The 21,746-nt window shown below is 39.1% G+C and overlaps 2 protein-coding genes across 6 annotated transcripts in view; one reads left to right on the forward strand and one right to left on the reverse strand.

The window, feature by feature from the left end:
• Positions 1–7,238, reverse strand: part of CPNE3 (copine 3) — a 29,256-nt gene extending 22,018 nt beyond the window's left edge. Inside the window, exons 1-2 of one of the 5 annotated variants that reach the window (XM_063391674.1) lie at positions 7,162–7,238; positions 4,406–4,464 (exon numbers count right to left, since the gene is read on the reverse strand). The gene's annotated coding sequence lies outside the window, so the exon portion shown is untranslated. Of the gene's footprint in view, positions 1–4,405; positions 4,465–6,744; positions 6,769–6,921 lie in introns of those variants that run through there. The other 4 variants (XM_063391666.1, XM_063391683.1, XM_063391695.1 and 1 more) reach the window with 4 other exon arrangements.
• A 43-nt stretch (positions 7,239–7,281) lies between these two features.
• RMDN1 (regulator of microtubule dynamics 1) lies at positions 7,282–21,087 on the forward strand. Its single transcript, XM_063391708.1, has 10 exons — positions 7,282–7,569; positions 8,186–8,297; positions 10,964–11,051; positions 12,019–12,178; positions 12,827–12,916; positions 13,560–13,615; positions 15,667–15,754; positions 17,355–17,385; positions 18,717–18,850; positions 20,889–21,087. Exons 1-10 carry the CDS (start codon positions 7,450–7,452, stop codon positions 20,925–20,927), a joined length of 918 nt encoding a protein of 305 aa, XP_063247778.1. The 5' UTR covers positions 7,282–7,449; the 3' UTR covers positions 20,928–21,087.
• Positions 21,088–21,746: the final 659 nt, after the last annotated feature.

Raw genomic sequence — 21,746 nt, forward strand, 5'->3', positions numbered from 1 at the left:
TTTTACTGCAAAAAGTTATACTGATCTTCAGTAATATTATAAATGTTAAAAGTTGGTAAAATACTTATTAGCAAGAAAAAGTCATGTCTCATTAATCCAAAGCAGTATTTAAGGTAGTGAAACTCAGTAAATAAACAAGAGATACTTTTTTCAGACACTGCACACCTTACAGAATTTGCAGAGGGCACACATGCTTCACATGTACGAAGTCAGGACTCTTTCAAACAGCACTATCTGCTGGAGCTCTGCTCATGCTGCACAAATCCTTGTCATCCCAAATGCATGACAGGAAGAATTACTCCAGCTCCACCCCATTCTCCTCACTTCTAAAAGCTTGTGTTAGCTGAAAAGTTCCCAAGGTTTGAGAGGTGGATGGTAGGGTTTCTAAAGATCATAAACATCCTCAAGGCTCAGTCACTACCAGGTAAGCAAGAAACCTCTTCTTGAGGACTTGATGCAATACAGAGTCTAGCATATTGCCATCTCTCCAGGACGGTAAAAATAAATCATGGCTGCACTAGTGCATTACCTCTTAAAATACCATTTTACAACACATCTAGTAGGCAAACTAAATGTAAAATATTCTAGATACATGACTGGATTACTTGAACATTTGGACTTCTGGAATAACTTTACATGGACAGATTATATTGTTCAGGCTGTGGTAGGATAAGCCAAAACTGCCAGTAAGTTACAATACACAAGAAGAGATTTAATTATTAAATTAGTTAGTGTTATTAAAGTAGCTGTGCTCCACATTGGTCATATTTAATGAAAACCTTTGCTTTTCTCAAGTTATCAACTTGCCCTCTATGTAGGGTACCATAAAGGGAGGCAAAACACATCAGAGTATGTCACAGATGACACGAAAAGAACCACATGAGGACACGCTGGTGAGCAAAGCAGGGAAAAGGGACGAGTTTATCTACAAAAAGCAATTTTATACATTTCCTGGGGGCCTGTGGATTACAGGATGGAATTCCACCTCTCAAACCACATTGGTCAAACCAACTGTCAATCAACTTTCTCCTCCCACCTAAAATATGTAAACAATGAAAGACAGCAAAACACGGCCACTGTTTAGAGTAGTAACTGTGAGAAAGTAAAAATTCTGACTCCAATATGAAGAACATTACAGAAGGCTTAGAAAAGTCTTCAAAACCAGGGCAACAAGAACGTGTGCAGGTGATAGCTCAGTCGTCCTTTTTACTGAAATAGCCTTTATGATTGCAGAAGCATATCAGGCTTCAAAAAAAAATCTGGACAGGAAGAGACTGAAAATTAATATATGTAATGTACATCTGAACTGCAGTGTTGTACAGCCACAAGGGATCCTCTGCCATGTCAAGGCTGCTCAAGAGCATGATTAGGTCAACTAAGAATATGACAAGCCTTTCTGCTTGAGCCGTAACTATCAAAGCAAAAATCTAAGTCAATGACTAGTATTGTCTTGCAGTTTTAGAGATCAGAATGTTCTTTGAACTCCACTGATGATTCTAATGAAGATAAGTGGTACACATCAAACAACTGAGTCATTGCCTGTTTTCCAACAGAAACTGCAAACAGGGCATTCCACCTGGAAAGGAACAGATCTTTTATCAGAATGATCTAACAATGCAGTTGGGAACTGCTAGACTGTAGCAATCCCCTCCTGTGCTGCAATGTTAGAGGACAGCATTGGCTTGCCCAGATAACCTTGCAGAGCTTTACAATGACATGTTCCCAATTATAGGTGCATCCTGTCAGCAAGAAATACCTAACTAAAAGACAAAAAACCCTAATAAAGCACATTTTTCACTGTCTTTAGTCACAAGTCTCAAGCCTGTTCTGATGGAAATTACTGCTGTCATCAAACATTTCCTAGTTCCTGTGAACTGTTAATGGCAGTACACTAAAAATCTGTAATTTTCAGATATCTCAGGGCCCAAATGAAAACAGAAAGGCCACGAGAAACTTGCAAATAAAGTCTATTCCTGATCAGCTAATCTTCTTGTCATAATGCTACACTCAGGCATTTTATGCCAGACAGACAAAGGCAGAAAAGGCCATGCCTGCTGCAAGAAACTGACAATGAAGTTATGACAAATAGATGCTGCTTCTCACTAGGGCTAGGGCTGGTAGCAACACAATTGCTAGTGATTTTGGGCTACAAGCATATAAATACGTATTTTTTAAATCTAGATGTAACCCTTCAGTTGTCAAGGAAACAGACCACCTCTCAGGAAACACACATTTCATACAAGGTTACAAAAGCTAAGAGCATTTCACAACCTAATTTCATCACTGCATTTGAAAAAAATCCCCCCCAAAACAGCTTCTCTAAAAATCCTACCTCCCAATTGGAATTTTGGCTCCTCTTTTCAGTTTGCTTACAGGCAATACAGCTGGAAAAATTGTCCGGCTGATATGCTGACAAGCTAAGTACCAGAAGCAGTTTGAGTCATTCTGTATTTGAAGAATCACACAAAACCCTGAGTGTAAGCTTTATCTTCTAATAGTACAGACACAGCTATCACTTTTTGAGTGATGGCTGTATCTATCCTGGAAGGCAGGAAGCCTCTGCAGAGGGGCCAGGCCAGATCAATGGGCCAAGGCCAGTCGTACGAGATTCACTAACACCAAGTACTGCGTCCTGCACTTGGGTCACAACAACCCCAGGCAGCACCACAGGCTTAGGAAAGACTGTCTGAAAATCTGCCCAGTGGAAAAGGACTGGGGAGTGCTGGTCAACAGCTGGCTGAACATGAGCCAGTCTGTGTCCAGATGGCCAAGGAGCCCCAAAGTATCCTGGCCTTTAGCAAAACCAGAGTGGACAGCAGGACAAGGGCTGTGACTGTCCCACTACACTCGGCACTGGCGAGGCCACACCTTGAGTGCTGTGTCCACTTCTGGCCCCCTCAATTCAGCAAGGACACTGAAGTGCTGGAGCATGTCTAGAGAAGGGCAACAGGGCTGGTGAAGGGTTTAAAGAACAAATCATACGTCAAATGGCTGAGGGAGCTGGGGGTGTTAAGCCTGGAGAAAAGAAGGCTCAGGGATGACGTTATTGCTCTGTACAACTCCCTGAAGGGAGGCTGCAGCCAGGTGGGGGCTGGCCTCCTCCCAAGCAACAAGTGACAGGACAAGAGGACATAACCTCAAGCTGTGCCAGGGGACATGCAGGTTGGACATCAGGCAGAATTTCCTAATGGAAAGTGTTGATAAGCATTGGAATGGAGTGCCTAGTGAGGTGGTGGAGTCACCACCATGAAAATGTTCAAGAAGCATCTCATTGTGGCACTTAGTTCTATGGTCTTGTTCACAAAGCAGTGGTAGGTCAAAGGTTGGACTTGATGATCCTGAAGGTCTTTTCCAACCTAAATGACTCCATGATTCTCATATTCACTATTTAGTATGCAGGAAAGAATTACAGCCTTCTGAAAAAAACAAGTAAAATTAGGCTGACAAAACCCTAATGACCACACTGCTCATTTTACTGGGGGTTATGCCAATCAAAAATAAAAGCTAATATTTAAGAAATCTGAGGTATATGCATACATGAGAATGGAAGCATAGTTTTCTGTATGGGAAATGAATCATCTATTTATACAAGCTTTATGATACTCTACTGGACTGGTAGCACACCGGCTTTACAAGTCAGGCAACTGTTTGGAGGTTGGTTCTGTAAATAAAAATCTATCATTAAGTTACACTGCCAAAGAACTTAAAAGTCTATTTCTTAAGAAAAAATCCACTGCAAAGAAAACATTAATTTGACTTCTAGGGCACTTGCTCACAAAATTACTTCAAAACAGTTATTTCTAAACGTCTTTCTCCTGGTTTTTTTGTTTTTTGGGTTTTTTTTTTTTAAATCCTGTATATGTGTGTTTGCCCTTTAAGCACATCTTTAATGCTTGGTTCTTCCCAGAATCTTCCTCACACAAAATTATTTTAGGTCTTGTTTCAAGAGAGCTAAACTATAAAAGGTGATATTGTGTCTTGAACAGAAAATTAAGAAATACAGATCTCCTGTCTTCACAATTCAATTATTTTAAGCATACAGCAGCAAACCAGAGGAACACATGTCTCTTGCAAATATGTTTATATGCTTTATCAGAGTACCTTTATACCAATTATTTCATATAAAACCATGTATCAACAATGCAATGTAAATTGTATCTTAAATTGTGTGTTCTTCATTGCAATTTCTCTGTGTAGAGCCACTGACTGATTGACTACATAATTAACATTACCCACAAGAAAGAAAAACTTTTATCTCACTAAAACTTGCTGTATTTTACTCCAGAAACAAGATGCAGGTGAACACATGCTTTAGACTAATCCTTTTTACAGTTCCTTTCAAGGATTGTTGTAACTCTTCACTGTTACAAATGCTAGTTCTCAAAAATGAGTTACAGTAACTTACCACAGAGGTCTGCCTCCAGGCCTCTCAGCAAAAGGCTAAAGCTTCAACCAACAGTAGCACTAAAATGTGAAATGAGAGGAAATTAAAACCAAGAATTGCTATTCCCATACATCAATCAAAGTAAGAGGTTTGAAGGCATATGGTTTGAGGAACTACAGTTCCTCTAAAAATAAATAACCTGTCTAACAGTTTTATGTGTCCATGACAGCAGCACTGTAAAGAGTCCTCAAGGGAAACTCAGAGCCTTTGTTAGAGAATAAAATATACTAAATATTATAAAAGTCGAGTAAAAAAAGTCCTTTAAGATTTTAAGAACAAAGACATGTTTACTGGTTTTGTCCTATTCATGAAATATTTTTTTTTCAATAAGGTGACAGTGGATTAGAGTAAGTAGATCAAAATCAGTGGCTCCCAATGTTGTTTTATGCTCTAACAAACATGTGCATCCTTACACAGCTAAAGGATGACTAAGGAAAGTCCATTAAATCACCATTCCACAATGATCCAGCACTTCTCAGTATAAACAATAACAACACATTGAAACTAACAACAACAAAATTGCACTTTACGGCAGCCCAGAGGTATTTCAAACCTTCCTGTATGCAAAGCAAAAGAGCTCTCCAGTCAGCTGCCTTTCAGTTCTGTATCACAGCGCTATTCTCACTCAGCACTCCCTCTGCCTGGAAGGCATCACTCATGCTCTGCATGTCCACAGGCAGTGCTTCTGAAGACAGGCAGAAAGCAATCATGTTCATTCCTGGAACCATCAGATAATTGCATATATGCTAATCACCCGCTCTGAGGAACTTAGAACGACTCCTCTGGGTAGGGGAAGTATCAGAAGCAAAGTGCCACAACTAGAACTAATTCAGCTGCCTCCCACCTGTGCCTTTGATAAGCACGGAGTGGAAGTGCACTTGATCATCTACAAGATGGAATGGATCCGCATGATCTAGTTTTCCTTCACCCAGAGAACAAAGAACGAAGCAAGTGATCCAAATCAGTACGGACTACTCCTTAAACAGGAGCTTGGATCTAGCAACCAAGCCCTAAAATTCCTCTATTCATAAATCCTTCAGACACTTAAAATGCCCTTTCAAAATGTCTGAGCAAAAGCATCTCATCTAAAGCAGCATTAAAGATAAACCAAAGAAATCAAACAGAATCACAGAGTTGATGGAAAAGACCTTTAAGATTATAAAAAACGCACCACAATTCTACTTCCTGCTGCTTGCTTGCACAAGCCATACCACACCTTCAAATGTCATGCTAGGAGGGGCCAGTATTAATCTTTGCTTAACTGATCTATGAATAGAAGTAATTTTCTTAGGTTTAACAAGAACTAATAGCTACAAATGCTAAGCTGATCATATATTACATATGTTGGAAGAGCATCCTGACTTTCACAGGAAAATAAACAGAAAGGAATAGAAGGTATCTTATTCCTTAACTTTGTCCCTGTAAGTATTTCCTTTAGGAAACCATGTATTGACAGCATCTGTTCCTAAAATAAACTAAGGTACAAAAAAAAATTCCAATCCCAGATATGTAAACAGTTGAGATTTTAGTTTTACTACCCCCCTAATACTATGACTTCCCTTTAGCATTCAATTCTGGAGAAACATTCCTCATGAAAGAAGGCTGTACAAACACTGTGGTACCTGTTTTGCTGCTTTGGAATTCTGGCAGATGACATTTAATAACAGTTTAGTTATTCAGCCTACCAGAAATAGATTTTTGCTTCCGATAGCTGAACTGAAATTAGTCTAACAGTCACCTACAGTGAATCTGTACAGATTAATTTTAAGACATTTAGCACAAACGTACTTGTTGCAAAACCACTGCATTCTTCCTAACACCACAAGAGATAAACAAAAAGAGCTCTGTCTCTTATTCTTTGCACATTTTCCTGCTTTTTTTTTCTTCTAATGTTTTTCGGTGTCTGCATGCACTTCGAAACATCTTCCTCTGTGATTATACACACATAAAGTTAAAATTTAAAGCTCCAACTCAAAAAAAAATAGCTGGGATTAAGTTTGACTGTATTTACTTTTACTAAACAAACCTTTTGCACCACCGCAGAAATATTTTTAACTTGAACCTTCAGGGACATAACCCTCCAGGAAAATAAATATAAGTGTTGGAAGCAGGGCAATACATATTACTTTGAAGATATATACTGTACTTTGAAGACACCAGTATGTAAGCAAAAGTGAAGAGGTTTCACATTTTAAAACTTTTCCCTAGTGGAAGAGTAAGTTATGACAACATGAACATTATCTAAGGTTTGTCTTGTATATATTATGCAACTACAGTGAAGAAAGAAAACAACCACCCACTCAACCAGCAGCTCAGAAAGAACAGCATGTGGTTTTCAGGAACGACGCTGACTCTCGACAGCCTCCTCTCGCAGAAGTAAGCGTGATTTTCAGAGCGGCGTTTACACCGCCGCAGAAATCGGCACTACGGACTCAAACCTTCAGGCCTACATTTTTAACTTCCCCGAGTTCCACTACCTGCGGGACGGCGGAGGGGGCAGCCGCTCCTCGATCCCCGCAGCAGCCGCAGCTGGCAGCGCGCTCCGCGTCCCGGCGGAGGCAGCGGGGCCGCACCTGCGGGGTCGCTTCCCGCGAGGCGCGGCTGGAACAGCCCGGAGCCGAGCCCTGCCCTGCCGCCCCAGCCCCGCACGGCTCCCTCGGGCCGAGGCAGAGCGGCCGAGAGCTCAAACCCCGCGGGGCGCGGCCGGGCCCCCTCACCTGCAGCGGCGCCTCCGGACCCCCGACCCGCGCGGCCACACCCGCGCGCCGGCCCCGCCCCGCCCCGGGGCGCAGGCGCACGGCCCCCGCGCGCCCCCCCGCCCCGGCCGGCGCCGCGGCCGCTCGGGCCCGGCGTGGCTCCGGGCCCGGCCGCGCAATGTCCGGCCCGCGGTACGCCGGGCTGGCCGGCCGAGCGGGCCGCCCTTGCCCTCGTGTGCCCCCGAGCCCGGGCAGGGCCGCGGGGCGGAGCGGCTCCTCCGCAGGCGGGGGGCGGTGCTGGCGGCGGCGATGGCGGCGCTGATGGCGGCGCTGGCGCGGCCCTTCCGCCGCGGCCCCGGCGGCCTGGGGACAGCGCTCCGGCCAGCGGCGATGGGCGGCCCGGGCGGCCGCGGGCGGCCGGGGACTCAGGTAGCCAGGGCGCCGCTCCGTGCGGGGCAGCGCGGCCGCTTCCAGGGACCGCTTGGGATGCGCTGCGCAGGGAGGGGGGGAGTGACCGACCCTGGAGGTGTTTAAGGGCAGGCTGGACGCGCGCTTAGTGCCGCGCTGTATTTGACGTGGTGGGGGTTCGGTCCTTGGTTGGACTCGGTGATCTCGGAGGCCTCTTCCAACCCAATTCCCCGTGATTCCCGCGGGTGTGGCCGCCGCTCGCCTCCGCGGAGCCGCTCCGCCGGCAGGCGGGTGGAGGCTCCGGCATCGCGGGCCGTGGCGAACAAACGGGTTTGTTTGTGCCAAAACTGAGCCCTGGGCTCCTTTGATTTGATTTTTGCTTCTAACCTTGTGTTTGCTCCGTACTTAAGGTTTATGTTCAGTCTAATGCTCTGTTCGTCTTTTCAGGCGTAATCGTGAGCTTCTGTTGAATGTACTTAAAATACTCGCTTTGATGGAGCTTATGAAAGCTTCGTTAACATTTTAAAGTCTTTTTTTTTCTCAGAGTCTTAAATATGAGTGGTGATACAGACAAGAAGAACTTTTCTTAACTCGGAGTGATAATATTAATTAATATCTATCCTATGATCCTACACAGGTGCTTAGAAAAAGCCTTCAGAGGGGAGTTGTGCTTTCAGCAGGGTCCTATTTGGTTTACGAAGCTCACAAGCTGATTTCTGGCTTTGCTGAGGTTCATGCAAGCTTCAAAGGTAGTATTTTCAAATTTTGAAGTATTCTGGTTATTCCGATGTGAAACTTAAAACTTTTAGCGCCAGAATTACAGGGGGAAGTGGTGTCATGCATTTGATTTTTTCCATTAAAACTGTATGCAGTGTAATTTCATAATAGGATGCCTTTGAATTGGTTATGGGTGGTGTGGTAGCACTTCAGCTAGTGATTATTTCAGGTGTAACCGAAAGCAGATCAGTATCTCATCCTGTCAGGGATGGAACACCTGCACACGGTGGATAATAACTAATTTGTTGCCCAATCTTTAGTTAACTCTTATTGAAAAGATAGGGGTCTGTTAGGGGTGCAAACCAAAACTTAATCTATTTGTAGAAATTTTAACTAGTTCGGGTTTTCAGTATGAGCACTGATTTCTGTTTAATCTAATTGAGCAACACCGAGATAGTGCTTCATATGAAATTGAGAAATGTCTTCTGTTTCTGTAACACCAAAAGGGGGAAGCAAAGTCTTGCTTTACTTACTAGAAAACAATTTAACAAGTGGTAAAATGTTTTTTCATATCCTTTGAATAAGAATAGTCTCACTGGGGGAAGGACATTAACAATATCTTAAAAGGGGATATTGTTACAAACATAAACTTGTCTGTCTAAATAAGGATTTTCAGAGTAAGCCTGACTGAAAGGAGAACCAGCCTAAACTGGAGGCGTGCTTACTGCATAGTTGAGGTAGTAGCCAATCCAGGCAACCTGTTTCTCTGTGTCTCAAAAAGTGGAACATCTTAGATGTTTATGCAGCTAGAAATAAAAATTCAGATAATAAATCTTCAAATGTTTCATGTGCTATAGGAGAAGGAGCATCAGTGAGTAGACTTGAAATAGCTACTCAATACACAATTAAGAAATAATAATAATGAAGAATAATGAATTTATCATTTCTCATGAGGAACATAAATAACACTTCTTAGTTGCCTTTGCTCTTTTCAGTGCTCCCATGTGAATCTGACATTTACGCTGCCAAGAAAAGCAGTGCTAATGGGCTTTCTATATAAGACATGTAGTAAATATGGTTAAAATAAGGGTGAAATAGAAATACTTGAAAAAGAAAGTAATAAAAGTATAATAATTTGCATAAAACGCCTTATGGCAAATGCATTCAGAAGTTTTGAGTTCTGAGCATTTAGTTGTTAGATACGTTAGTAGTGTTCAGGTCAGCAAGCAAACATAACTCTTTAGTGAAGATCATACTGAAGATGTAACATGAAGCTTGTTTTGGACACTAAAAGCCAAAGTCCACATAGAACATTATCTTATCTTTGAAATGGATGAAAGAAGACAGTTAGAGACAGCAATGTTAAAAATTATCCAAAATGCATTGATTTATATTCTAGGATCTTTTTAAACTGAAGAGGAAGCTTTGGTGTTCAGTAGCCTTCAATGTTTTGCTTCGTCTGTAAAGAAAACTGTGCTGACTTTAAATGTAGCTACCATATTTAGTAGGTGACTTGAAAAAGGAAACCTTATAAACATGATTAATTTTTATGAAAGGGGTTAGAGCTTATGTTTTGACTTCAGAGTTTGATCATGGACCCAGGAGTAATACCAAAGAGACAATAAGCATAGGTAAAATGTCTGTAAAAATTTAGACAAGGCTTTTGACTTAAAATATAATTTTTTAATGCTTTAATGTTGGCAGAAGAGTAAACCTGAAGTTCTTTCTTCTCCTGTATAGTTACATATGTCAACAAAATTACCCATCTGCTTTCCTTTGGGTTTTTTTCCTTCTAATTCCATCTTTGTTCATGCTATAATCCTCTATAGTGTGGTTTTTGATAGTTCTGTTTCCTGTATACTGTTTCAAGTGCTATGTTTATTTATATGTTATTGTATTCCTCTACCACTGTTGTGTTTGAGTATTTTCTAGAAAAAATAAAGTATCTTAAAAATAATGGTACTTAGTTCACAATGGATACTCTAGAAAGCCGATTTTCACTTTTTCTGATTTTCAAAATTATTTTTGCTATTAGTATCTTGAACACACAGGAGTTTTGGTAGATTAATTTTAAATTTTTGGGTTGTATTTGAAATGCTCAGGACTTCCGTCAGGAAACCTTTAAGCAATGTTTTGTTTTGGTTTGTGAGTAAATAATGGGACCCACTCAAACTGCACTGATGTTCTGGCAAACTGGAGCCATACTGAGAATGAAAAATATTTTCTAAATTTGAGGATTTTTCATTGTTTTTGTAAGATTTAAATTCTCTACATATACTAATGAAGGGACTTTGTTACTCTCAACACTCTACTGTATTTGTTCTCCAAATCAGTCAATTTTCCATACATTTTTTGTCTTTTCTGCCATTTTCTCAAGTTAAAAATAACTTACTTTGAGTAGTCTGATGCACTGAGAAAAACTGCTTGGAATGTTAAATCTGTCCAGCAGCCAAAGCTGTCTTGCTGAAAGTTGTTGTAGTTTCACAACTGGAGAAGTACCAATATCATCCTCGTTCTTTTATTGTACATATTGCTTACTCAGTCCTGCTCTGCTTGTAAGTTTGAAATGATGGCCTAAAAATGAGCTACGTCATTTTCAGTTAGGTTGTCTTGCTCTAAAATGTTTTGGTTTTAGTGATAATGTCTTAATTAACTATAATTTGTTCTTCTGTTTCCACAATTTTAATCCTGTCATAAGTGGAAGATGTGATAGAACAAGCAGACTACTTGTATGGGAGTGGAGAAACTGAAAAGCTGTATCGGTTGCTGGTTCAGCATAAAAACAGGTACTTCACTGCCTTGGGACATTACTGTGGCTTCTTTTCTGTGGTCCTCTGTATCACTTTTTCAACTAATATGCTTATTGTGGAATGCTGGAGAACCTATTTTTCACTCTTATGTAAGTAGGAAAGAAGAACTTGTGATCCTTTTCATCCAAATGGAAAAATAAATGAAGAAAGAACTGATAGCTGTAGAAGGTGAGGGTTAACCCTCAAGTTTTTCAGTCATGGTTTGTTAGTCTTGTTTTGTTACTCTAAGAATCCCTTGAAATACACTGCAAAATTCTGAAAAACTCTAAAGTCTATTAAATTGTTAAGCCAATGGTTGTTATCTGAAGTATAGTGAAGGGTAAGTAGTGTTCCAAAGCAGTATATTAACAAAATAAAACTTAAGATCCTGAAGCTTAGGCTGTGACCTACAATACACCATTTGATAAAGTGATATAAATAAATACATAAATGTTGAGATTTATGTGCTGGTGGTACAGCTAATCTGTGCTTTTTTCACTGTTTTTCTAGGATAAGTTTAATAATTTAAGTAAAATTAGAGAAAAAAATGATGCATAATGATTTAAATATTCCAAGTAAACGTCAGTACAAGTCAGCAGGGTGCTGGAAAAAATACCATCTAGCTAAGAACAGAGTAACCCTCCTGTTCCTTCTGGTGTTTTGAGTAGTACCATTGGCGTGTCTTAAATCTGTATCTTTTTTTTGAGAAAACAAAAACCTTCCTGCAGATGCATTTGCTCTGCAGACCAGAATGGCAGAACAAAGGTACTGCCAGACAGCCTGTAATGGTGGGCTTTCACTTGGTGTTTGTTACCTTGGGGCTGTACATAGCATAGCATGACAGAAGGATTCACTTTTGTCCAGTCACTGTGTTTATCATCCACTGGATATATGCTTTAAAAGGCTCCTCTTTGCTTTGTTTCCCTGAGTGCTTTAACACGTCTGTGTTCCTGTTCCTGACCAGCGACGATGCAGAGCTGTTGTGGCGCCTGGCGCGGTCATCGCGGGATCTGGCTCAGCTTGGCACTACCTCGGCAGAGGAGAAGAGACAACTGACATATGACTCCCTTGAGTATGCAAAGAAGGCACTTGAAAAAAATGAATCAAATTTTGCAGCACACAAGGTGAGCCATACAAAATAACTGAAATCTTGTTTGTTGATTTCTGCTTACAGAAAACAGAACAAATGTCATGGTGCTGTTTCAGGAAACTTCAGCATAATTTAAATTTTCAGTTGAGGTTGAATGAGACTTCTAGTTCTTCCTAATGTTTTTGGAAGATCTGAGTTCAGACTTTTCCAGGTAAACTTCCCTCTAGGGAAAGAGAAACATTCAAACTGTGCAGGACCATTGCAAGAAGTGACCAGTCAGTGTGTTTACAGATGATGTAATCAGCTCCTCCTGTACTGATACAGCCTTAAAAATGTTGTACATCCCACATTCAGCATGCCTTTTCTGGGCTCTGTAGAGTTTCACTGGAAATATTTCAGGCCCTGGCTGCATTCTGCCCTTTTTTTTCAATGCTGCCTTTCTCACAAGCAAAGAGGTAGCACAATGTAGTCACTTGCCTTGGTATCTTGGATCAGGAGAGGATGTCGATTCCCTTTGTTCATGCAGAGCAGCAGCTTGCTCTGACGTTGATTAAGCTGTTCACAACAAACACTTACTGCTTCTTGTTGTTTGTGGTGGTGGCAGCTGTTGTGGTTGCAGGTTTTTTAAATGTACTGTTAATATAATGCTGTATTAAATGTTTTATTTTTGTTTTCCATACAGTGGTATGGAATTTGCCTCAGTGATGTCGGAGACTATGAAGGAATCAAAACTAAAATTGGAAATGCTATTATCATCAAAGAGCATTTCCAGGTAATGCAGTTTTTTGCATATGACAAGCTTAATGTGTCCAGTATGTAGACAGCTGGTAACTAATTTTTGGTAAAATATTGAGAGCATACTTCTTTTCACATTTCCTAGTAGCACTTTGTTTTTTGGGTTACTGTGACATATGCTCCAGAAATGCCCCAGAAGCAAGGAGTATGAATTCTCTCCTGTTGTAAACTAAGTCTCTTCAGAAGGGAGTCTTGGAATAGCTGAAGTGCTTTAGACACCTCTTAGAACCAGATCAGTTGTAACTGTGATACTGAGAAATGGCAGCATGGCTGTCCTTTTAACAGTGGATTATGTGACATGAAAGGACAAATACTGAAGAAGATAGAGAGGTACTAATTTTATATCACCAGGGATTATATCAGAATCTGAACATGCCAATTCTCAAATGCAACTTTTAGTAACCTACTAAAGAGAAGTGCTTAGACATCTGTCAGTGTCATCAGATTTTTGGAGGTGAGCTAAGTTGTGCGCTGAATAAATAGTGTATTGCCTTGAAATTCTACACACCACAGTCTGGTTTAATTAAGAGTAGGATAACAAGTCTATTTTAAAATGTATTTTAATCCATATGCCAGAACAACTTCTTTACGTACTGTGTTATTTTTTTCTCCTGCACCAGAGAGCTGTTGAACTGAATCCAAAAGATGCTACAACAATTCATCTTATAGGGGTTTGGTAAGATGCATTTTCAAACTAAAATTAGCACATGGCACAGAAAAATGCAGGAGTATGAAGTACCTTGTGTGAATTGAAGAACTGCTTGGAATAATTTAGAGTGTACTTGTAATTGATGCAAGCATGAAAACATACTGAAGAGATATAGGACATCATACCTTGAGAAAGTCTAGCTATTAATTCTTATGCAGTTGAAAAAGATGAAAAATAATTGTTCATTTAATTTTTTTGTACGGAACTATTAAAAACTCGTTTTGCAGATGTTATGTTTGCTTCATAGAATCAATAGTGGGCACCAGGGATAGCAGGTAGTAGCTCATTTAGCTCATTTTTTTCTGAACTATGAATGGAGTCAAAACTCAGCACTGACTTTATATAGAATTTCAGTGATGGCTGCAATTTAATACATTCAATGAAAAGCTATCCAAAATGAGATATATTCCTAAAATTTTTCTGTTACTATCTGTCAGGGTACAGTATTTTAAAAGTTACATAAAATAAAGGGAGTTTATAAATGCATATGTATTAACCAAAAATCATTGAAATTGAGTTTACCGCTCAGTGAAAATGTTACTAAGAATTACTGTTACCTAGTAGGCAAATGGACTGGAAATAGAACTTTCCACACTAACCAGGGTATTCTGTGTAAGTGATGTGATGGAAAGCAGTATCATTTATATGTTAGTGAGAGACTCCAGACAGCACTTTTGGTTATTTGTCTGAAAAAGACCAAATGTGTTACATTGTTATACTTGAGATCTCTATTGTAAGATTGAGAGATTGAAAATAAAAAAAGGCTATGTGTTTTCAGCTAAAAAAATACTAAAACCCACAGTCAATTTTTTTGTGATTTTTTTGGATCCTGAGTATCAAAGGAAACTATAATCTACTGCTCCAGAGTTTTTTACTAGTTCAGAAACTTTGTTTTTTCAGCATCCACCATTCATTCCCACATGATCTAACCACTGCAATAGTCCAGATTTTTAAGCAGAAGTATAAGCTACCAACAGATTAAGCCTCAAAGTCCATTTTGAGATAGGAAGCTTGTTCTGGAAAGCACTTAAGATATTGTTCCTAAGGAAAATTAGATGATCAGATATGTTAAATTGATACTGCTTTTGGCTCTAAAATATTCCCATATTGTATATTTAAATGTACTCATTACTGAATTCCAGAGCCACATTTAATATCAGCCAATTCTTGAGTATTTTTCTCTTTTTTCTTTCTAATTTGTCCTGGACTGAATCTCTTTCTCATAAGGCACAGCTAATGACAGAATTTCAACTCCAGCTGTGTGTATTTCATGTCTTGCCCCCTCTCCTCCAAACATTTACAGTTACTAATTTTTCATCTCTAGAATGCTCTATTTTACACAGTGAATAACAATTGTGATCTCATTGTGGGAGGCTGCTAAAGTGAATAGCATTGTTTAATGTATGCACCCAGAATATTCTGTGCACTTCAAATGCTTCAATAAAAATGTTTAATCCTTCCAGCACCAATAAGCTAGGTGACTGACTGATTACCTGTGTTATTTAGTAGACAGAAAAAACAGCATAACATGGCTTAGCCTAGAGCACAGTGGTTTGATTCTTGAATTTATTTTCATTCTTATAGATCAGAGTCTCAGGAATGTACTGCAGATCTGCTTTATATTAATAACTGAAAAAAGCAAAGTAGTGTTGAGGTAAGGCAATGACATGACTCAGTTGTGCTGTTTTTGCAAATATATTAGAACAAAATACACATAAATCATTAAAATCATTCAAGCTCAAAATCTGTCTCATGCTTAGTAATTGTCCCAGTTGTAGCTAGCGTAGTTAGTTCCCAATAAAGCACCAAAATTTCTTTAGTAGCAGCTTCAGACATCTCGCTGTTTTCTTTGACGGATGTAAGAACACGCTTATAGAACTTGCAGTGTGTCTGCAGTTTTGACTCTTGGAATCAACAATTTTGACATCCAGTTTTTATGTCCAATAACAACTATGAGACGGTTGCTCGAATACAAGAGAAATGTGAAGGGTAGATATAAATGTTTCTTTTTGCTTCAGGTGTTACTCCTTTGCTGAGATGCCGTGGTACCAAAGAAAAATAGCTGCAACGCTGTTTGCCACACCACCAACATCCACGTTTCAAGAGGTACAGTATAAAAATATTTCACAGATTATTATTCCCCCCCACAAAGCTGATGATACAGTTTACTTATTTTCTTGACAAAGCTGACTCTGATTATGGAATAAGCATGGAGTTGTGAGTCTACAACTGTCAGTAATAAAATGAGAATATTAGAATAGGAGAATTAGGGTATCTAAAAAAATAAAAACCTTTAATTTTCTTCAGCTGTAGCAAACACAGAATAGTGTAAAGTATTTTGGGTCGTTTTTGCATGAGAAAATAATAAACTAAATGTAACTTGTTTGTATTTACTGTTGTGCTGTGTTGCAGATAACTGTCTGTACTAGTCCAGTGCTGATGATTTATATGGTGGTGTTATGCCGTGTACTTACTTGCCAGTTCTAATAGAATTTGTCCCCTTATATTAAATGCAAAAAGCAACAGTTTGCTTTGTTACTTAAGATGAACAAATACCCTTTCATTCTCTGGTCACATATGGTGTGGTTTTTTTCAGTTGAAAATACTTTTGTTCCTCTTTTCTGTGAAGATTCCTGCTGTCATGCACTCTAAAACATACTCTCTATATGTTTATCCTTTAAAATAGCGTCTCTAAAACTGTGTATGTGTGAACCAGTGTGCATCTTATTTAAATACCCATACATATATATAATATATAGAAGCTTGACAAATAATCTGGTAATAGAAAAGCTTGGTGCAGCTGTTTTAATCTTTGTTTGGAGCAAACAATAACTGCTTTGTTCTCTTAAAATGGAGGGGCAGGAGTCACTAGAAAGTAATTGTAGCGGTCTGCTTGGTGTTACACAGAAAACAATTTAAGAGCTGATTGAAAAAGGAATAAAACTTTAATAGAATTTCAAGCTTGTAAGTTTTGCTGAAAAACCACTCTCAGAAGAATACAAAATATCAGCCAGGATTTGAAGTACTGCCAGAATAACGCAGTAGTATTCAGTTCTGTAGCACTTGAAACTCGCTGAAGAAGCAGACTTGTACTGGTAAGATTTCTGCAGTTTCAGTACAAAATCCGCTTTTGTAGATACATCCATGCTTCCAAGTTCTCTGAGAGCTTTTTCTCTCCAACTGCTATTAGGAAAATGTAGAGATGGACTGAAATTTTGTATGTGCTGGATGGGAAACTTGTTGAAAATGTGTGGATATCATAGATGTTTATCCTCATGTGTTACTAACTGGTGCTCTGTGGGAGTCAGTTCTCTCTCAAGTATTTATTAATGACCTGAATCACAAGATTTGATAAATTTATACATGAGAAATGGATGGGGGAAACTACAGATTTGCTGGATAGTACAAAGAAAATTCAAAATTTATCTTGACAAGTTGAATTGGAAAACCACAATCCAGTTTGGTAGGAACAAGTAGGAGGTAGTCCAGTTATGGAAAAAGTGGTAGGGGGATAGTTGGGTAAGTATTGGTTCTTTTTTGATGATGATATCAAATCTAATTGTACATTGAACGAGAACAACAGTAGCATGCTGAATTAATAAAAATAAGATCATGGACAGGAACTCCTTCAAGTATGTGCATAAGGCTTTAGTTTGACTATTGTGTTTATTCTCCACTTTAAAGAATACAACTTTGTCTTTTACAGGCTCTTCGTTACTTCCACATGGCAGAAGAAGGTAAGATTTGTGGCTTGTTTTGACTGAAAAATATTTTTTAGGATCTTGCAGTAAACCTCTAGCTATCAGTATTACCTTAATAACTGTATCCACCAAACCCAAAACTATAGCATATGAATGAATGTGCTGATGAATATGGTGTGCCAGTGAAACTATATGAAACAATAGCATATGAACTACATGAAACTATAGCTGAGGAATGTGGTGTGCCAGTCAGCTGTTACATTTTATCAGAGATACTTAAAAGTATGCTACACACGTACTAAAGTATGTTATACACCTAGTATACATCACTTACAGTGTAATATGAAGATTTTTTCAGAGTAAATACTAAAGTGAAATTTGTACCATCCTGAAAATAAAGTACTCTTCCCTAAGGAATTCAACAGAAGTGCAGGGAGGCAGAAGAAATTGAAAAAGGGAATTGTGTGTTACTTTTTCAGATTTTTCTTAGAGTTCAAAAGTCCTCTGTATTCTAAATAGAAAACAGAAAAAGCAATATTTTATTATTTCAAAAGGTATTATGATCAGAGTGCCAATCTGACAGTTGAACTCTCCACATGATATAAAATAAAATATGAACGTGTTATTTCTCCAGGAGTGAAGCCATAAGCAAAACTCAGTAGCTGAAAGATAAAGGAAGACAAGGGAAGACAGTGTTCTATGAAAGATTTGCACATAGTTAAATTATTGAAGATTAGAGGAAAGGCTCATAGTGTGTCTTCCTGAGCATCAGGTAATGCTGCTGTGAACTGGAACAGTGAACTTCATCTCAAAATTTGCCTCCAAAACACCTCTCCATGTTTTGAAACCTGACCTTAAATCCAGCAATAGAGAAAGCCTGTGCTCTAAGTAGGAACAGCAGGCAAGATTAGTCTTTAATAATGAATGATGCTTTATAAAAACAAGGTTTAAATCTCTCCTTAAAAAGTGTTCAGTGTGGATGCAAATAGTTTTGTTTTCTTCTGTGCCCCAAAAACTCGGCTGGTATCTGTATGTGCTAGGAAATGTGCCATTTTCCCTTGCCTATACCTGCTGATTGCATTGTGTGTTGTACCTACTAGATCCAGAAAAGCCCAAAACCTGCAAAGCAAAGCTGTTATTCATTAAACTCACTACTTTGCTCTTTGTGAGGAATCTAGTGTCATTTAGTATATTAACTAGCAAGCTGCTAATTATATGAGACGAAAATCTAGCAAGTGCAAGTTTTACATTGACTTCCTTCTGATCCAAAGCCAAACTATGTTTTCTGAAACAAGTGTCAAAGTATAGTACCAAAATATAGTATGCTGCTAATTCTCATCTAAAGCTTTTCTTCTGTCTCTATGCAGCTGATCCAAATTTTTACAGCAAAAATTTGCTCTTTTTGGGGAAAACATACTTGAAGTTAAACAATAAGAAGATGGCTCTTCTGTGGTTAAGCAAAGCAAAGGAGTATCCTGCACAGACAGAGGAGGACAAACAGGTAGGAAGTTAAGAACTGTAATCGTACAGTCATACATTGTATCCAACATGTATGATATCATGGCAGTGGAATGTTTTATAAAATCAACTCAGGGGAAGTTGTAGTTCAGCATCTTCAATTCAGAATCACATCAACACCAAAAAATTCCAGTATGTTACTAGCCATCTCTTAAAATAGTGGTTGGAAATACTGTGTTTTATTCATAGCAGAGAACTGTTACCCTTTGTTCTTCATGATGGTTTCATAGGCTGACAATGACCCAGCTTTAGCTGTGTTGCTGAAGTTCAGGCAGGCACCTGCACTAGCCTGCTTCTATGTGAACACAGATTCACCTTTCATATGACTGAAATGGGTAAGGTAGGAATTACATTTTGGAATAGATCACAGTCCTATGAACAGAAAGAAGAAAACAGCCCAGATGTACCAAAACTTAACACTGCAGTCCTTTCCAGGCCCCTAGGGAGAGATTCAGATAATCTGGGTAAGACAAAGTAATGTATCTTCGACAGCAGATCTCCAGTTCTAGATGACCTAAGTCACTTAATTACCCTTTGAAATTGTGCAGGATTCTGGTTTGGAGGGTAGGCATATGCTTCCTAGGTAGACATTCAAAATACTTCCAGGAGAGGTAATCCATTAGACTTGTTCATACCTGAGAATGCATTCAGTATAAACCAAAGCAATTGCAGTTACCTTTCAAAAACAACTCTGTTAGCATCAGGACTAACAAAGCCTCATTTCCATTTGATTTTTCTTACAGTTCACTGAGCTGTGTTTCATTTAGCATTAAGCTGCAGTTAAGATGCACATTCTGAATGTTGATACAACACTCTGAATGTCCAAAGTAAGAAATAACTTTGGTATGATTTTGCATTTCACACCTCAGAGCAAACACTTCTGAGGTAGTGTTTCAGAATCCCTCTGTAGATTCACTAATAAGCCTCAAACTGTTTCTTCCAGAAGTGAGTTCCTTTAGTAACATCTTTCAGTGGAAATATGAGTCTTACATTCCTCCAGTGCCTTGCAAAATGTTTAGGAATTTAATAGCCTAAAGGAGTAGTGGTCTCAGGTGTCTAAGAAATTGGTCAGTTCTTCTGACAGTTACTAGTAGCTGGAGGCACACATGAAACCAGTGATGCCAAAAACTTGTCTTTCTTAAGGAACAATACAAAAAGTATAGTCAGGAGTGAATTCTGTGCAGTAGCCAAGTTGTTAAACCACTGATCTGCTTCAGCTACTTGTGGCCTCCTGTTCAGACATCTATTTCCTAATCTTTTAGAGGGGTGCAGAGCTGCTGAACTGAGAAAGATGGCATTCTCCCCATTCTCTGGGTGAATGTGTAAAATGCACAATTCGCTGATAGACTTGATAGTTCACTATGAAGGAAACTGGCCTGTGCAAAAAGATTGGAATTGTTGTCTCAGCATAACAAGGTTTTCTGTATATTTGTTACTGCAGATACTCAGAGGTATCTGGCTCACACTGATAAGTGTGTCATGGCTTGCTGTGTCATTATCAGAAGTTTCTGGGGTTGGAGGTCTTTCGTGGTTTGAGGAGGGAGGAGAGGGTGTTTTTTGTTGTTTTGTTCAGTTTGTTCTTGGGGGTGTTTTAATATGAACGTTAGAGATGATATTAAAATTATATTAGGTTTTAACTAGAAATCTTAGGCCAACAGAGCCTCAGAAAGGGTCTCACACTTCTTAGTCACTATCTGGAGTTTTGGGTATGGTAACAGGTAGGACAGCTTCCTGCATGCTACTATTGGACTGCAGCAAATCAAGAACTACTATCTGTATTCAACACAAATAAACTTCATTTATGTAGTAAGTGAATTACATTGAAGATACTGGCTTAAGTGTTTTATTCCTATTCATATTTCAAGTACTGAGCATCTTAAACAACGGAAAAAAAAGTAACTTGTCCTAGGACTGTTCCAAATTTACACTGCTGCAGTGAAACATATGGTTGCTTGTGAGGGAGTTTTGCTAGAAGAGCCTGTAAGTACCTGGGACTGTTATGTTACATTTATTTCTTTCAGGTACAGAAAGAAGCCTTGGAGCTGCTTAATTCTATATAAGAAGAAACAAGATAATGGGAATTCAGTGCCTCAGGTTTGAGCAGCATAGGAAAAAGGCCCCAAATACTACTTTCGTTTACTGAAGTTGTTACTAAAAGTACAGCTCAGACCTTGTATCTCCCTCTCATTTCTATTAAACTGAACTGGAAGATCTGTTTCATTATGTGATCCTGTCTGTTCATTGACATGGGAATGAAGGGGGCTTCATTCACAAGCAGAGCCTATAGTTAGACAGAAAAGGGGGGGAGAGTGATAGCATGGATTTTTAATTAAGTTTTTCACACTTTTAAACTACAAGTTATTTTTAAGGAATAATGAGAAATGTGACTAGCTAAAGTTTAAACAAAGGAGGAACAGGGTCATGATGTAAATCCTGCAGTTTTTTCTACAGTATTTTCCTGTGTGGTTCAATGGCTTTCAAGAGTAATAAATGCTCCTAGATTTATCATTAAGGCAGCACCATCTTAATTCCAATACTCTTAAATGTTAGCATTTGACTTTCCAGAAATTGTTGTGGTTTAAAATAAAAAGGAAGGAAAAAAGAACAAGTAGGGAACATCTAAGAAAATTCCTCAATGGGTGATATCAGCATGTGCAGTGAGCAGCTTTCTGATGATTTAGTGGCTGTAAACATTTGCTGGGCACACACCCTTGACCTAGACTGTGACAACAGAAGGAATACACACTCCCAGTACATTAGAAAAGAACTACTGTGTGGAAGGGTATGGACTTCTGTTTGTAGGCATAAACCTTTCTTCTTCATCTTTCTACTACGTTGGCAGGAATTTTCACCAGAAATACAAAGTAACCTAAGTTACC

The sequence above is a fragment of the Prinia subflava genome, chromosome 1, assembly GCF_021018805.1.
Source record: "Prinia subflava isolate CZ2003 ecotype Zambia chromosome 1, Cam_Psub_1.2, whole genome shotgun sequence".
Lineage (NCBI taxonomy): Eukaryota > Metazoa > Chordata > Aves > Passeriformes > Cisticolidae > Prinia > Prinia subflava.

Bases quoted from the DNA above. Each gene is read 5' to 3' on its own strand.
- RMDN1 (XM_063391708.1), top strand. From the start codon at position 7,450: ATGGCGGCGCTGATGGCGGCGCTGGCGCGGCCCTTCCGCCGCGGCCCC. The intron at 11,052-12,018 runs GTACTTCACTGC...GTTCCTGACCAG, and splicing joins CTGGTTCAGCATAAAAACAG to CGACGATGCAGAGCTGTTGT. The intron at 12,179-12,826 runs GTGAGCCATACA...TTTTCCATACAG, and splicing joins CAAATTTTGCAGCACACAAG to TGGTATGGAATTTGCCTCAG.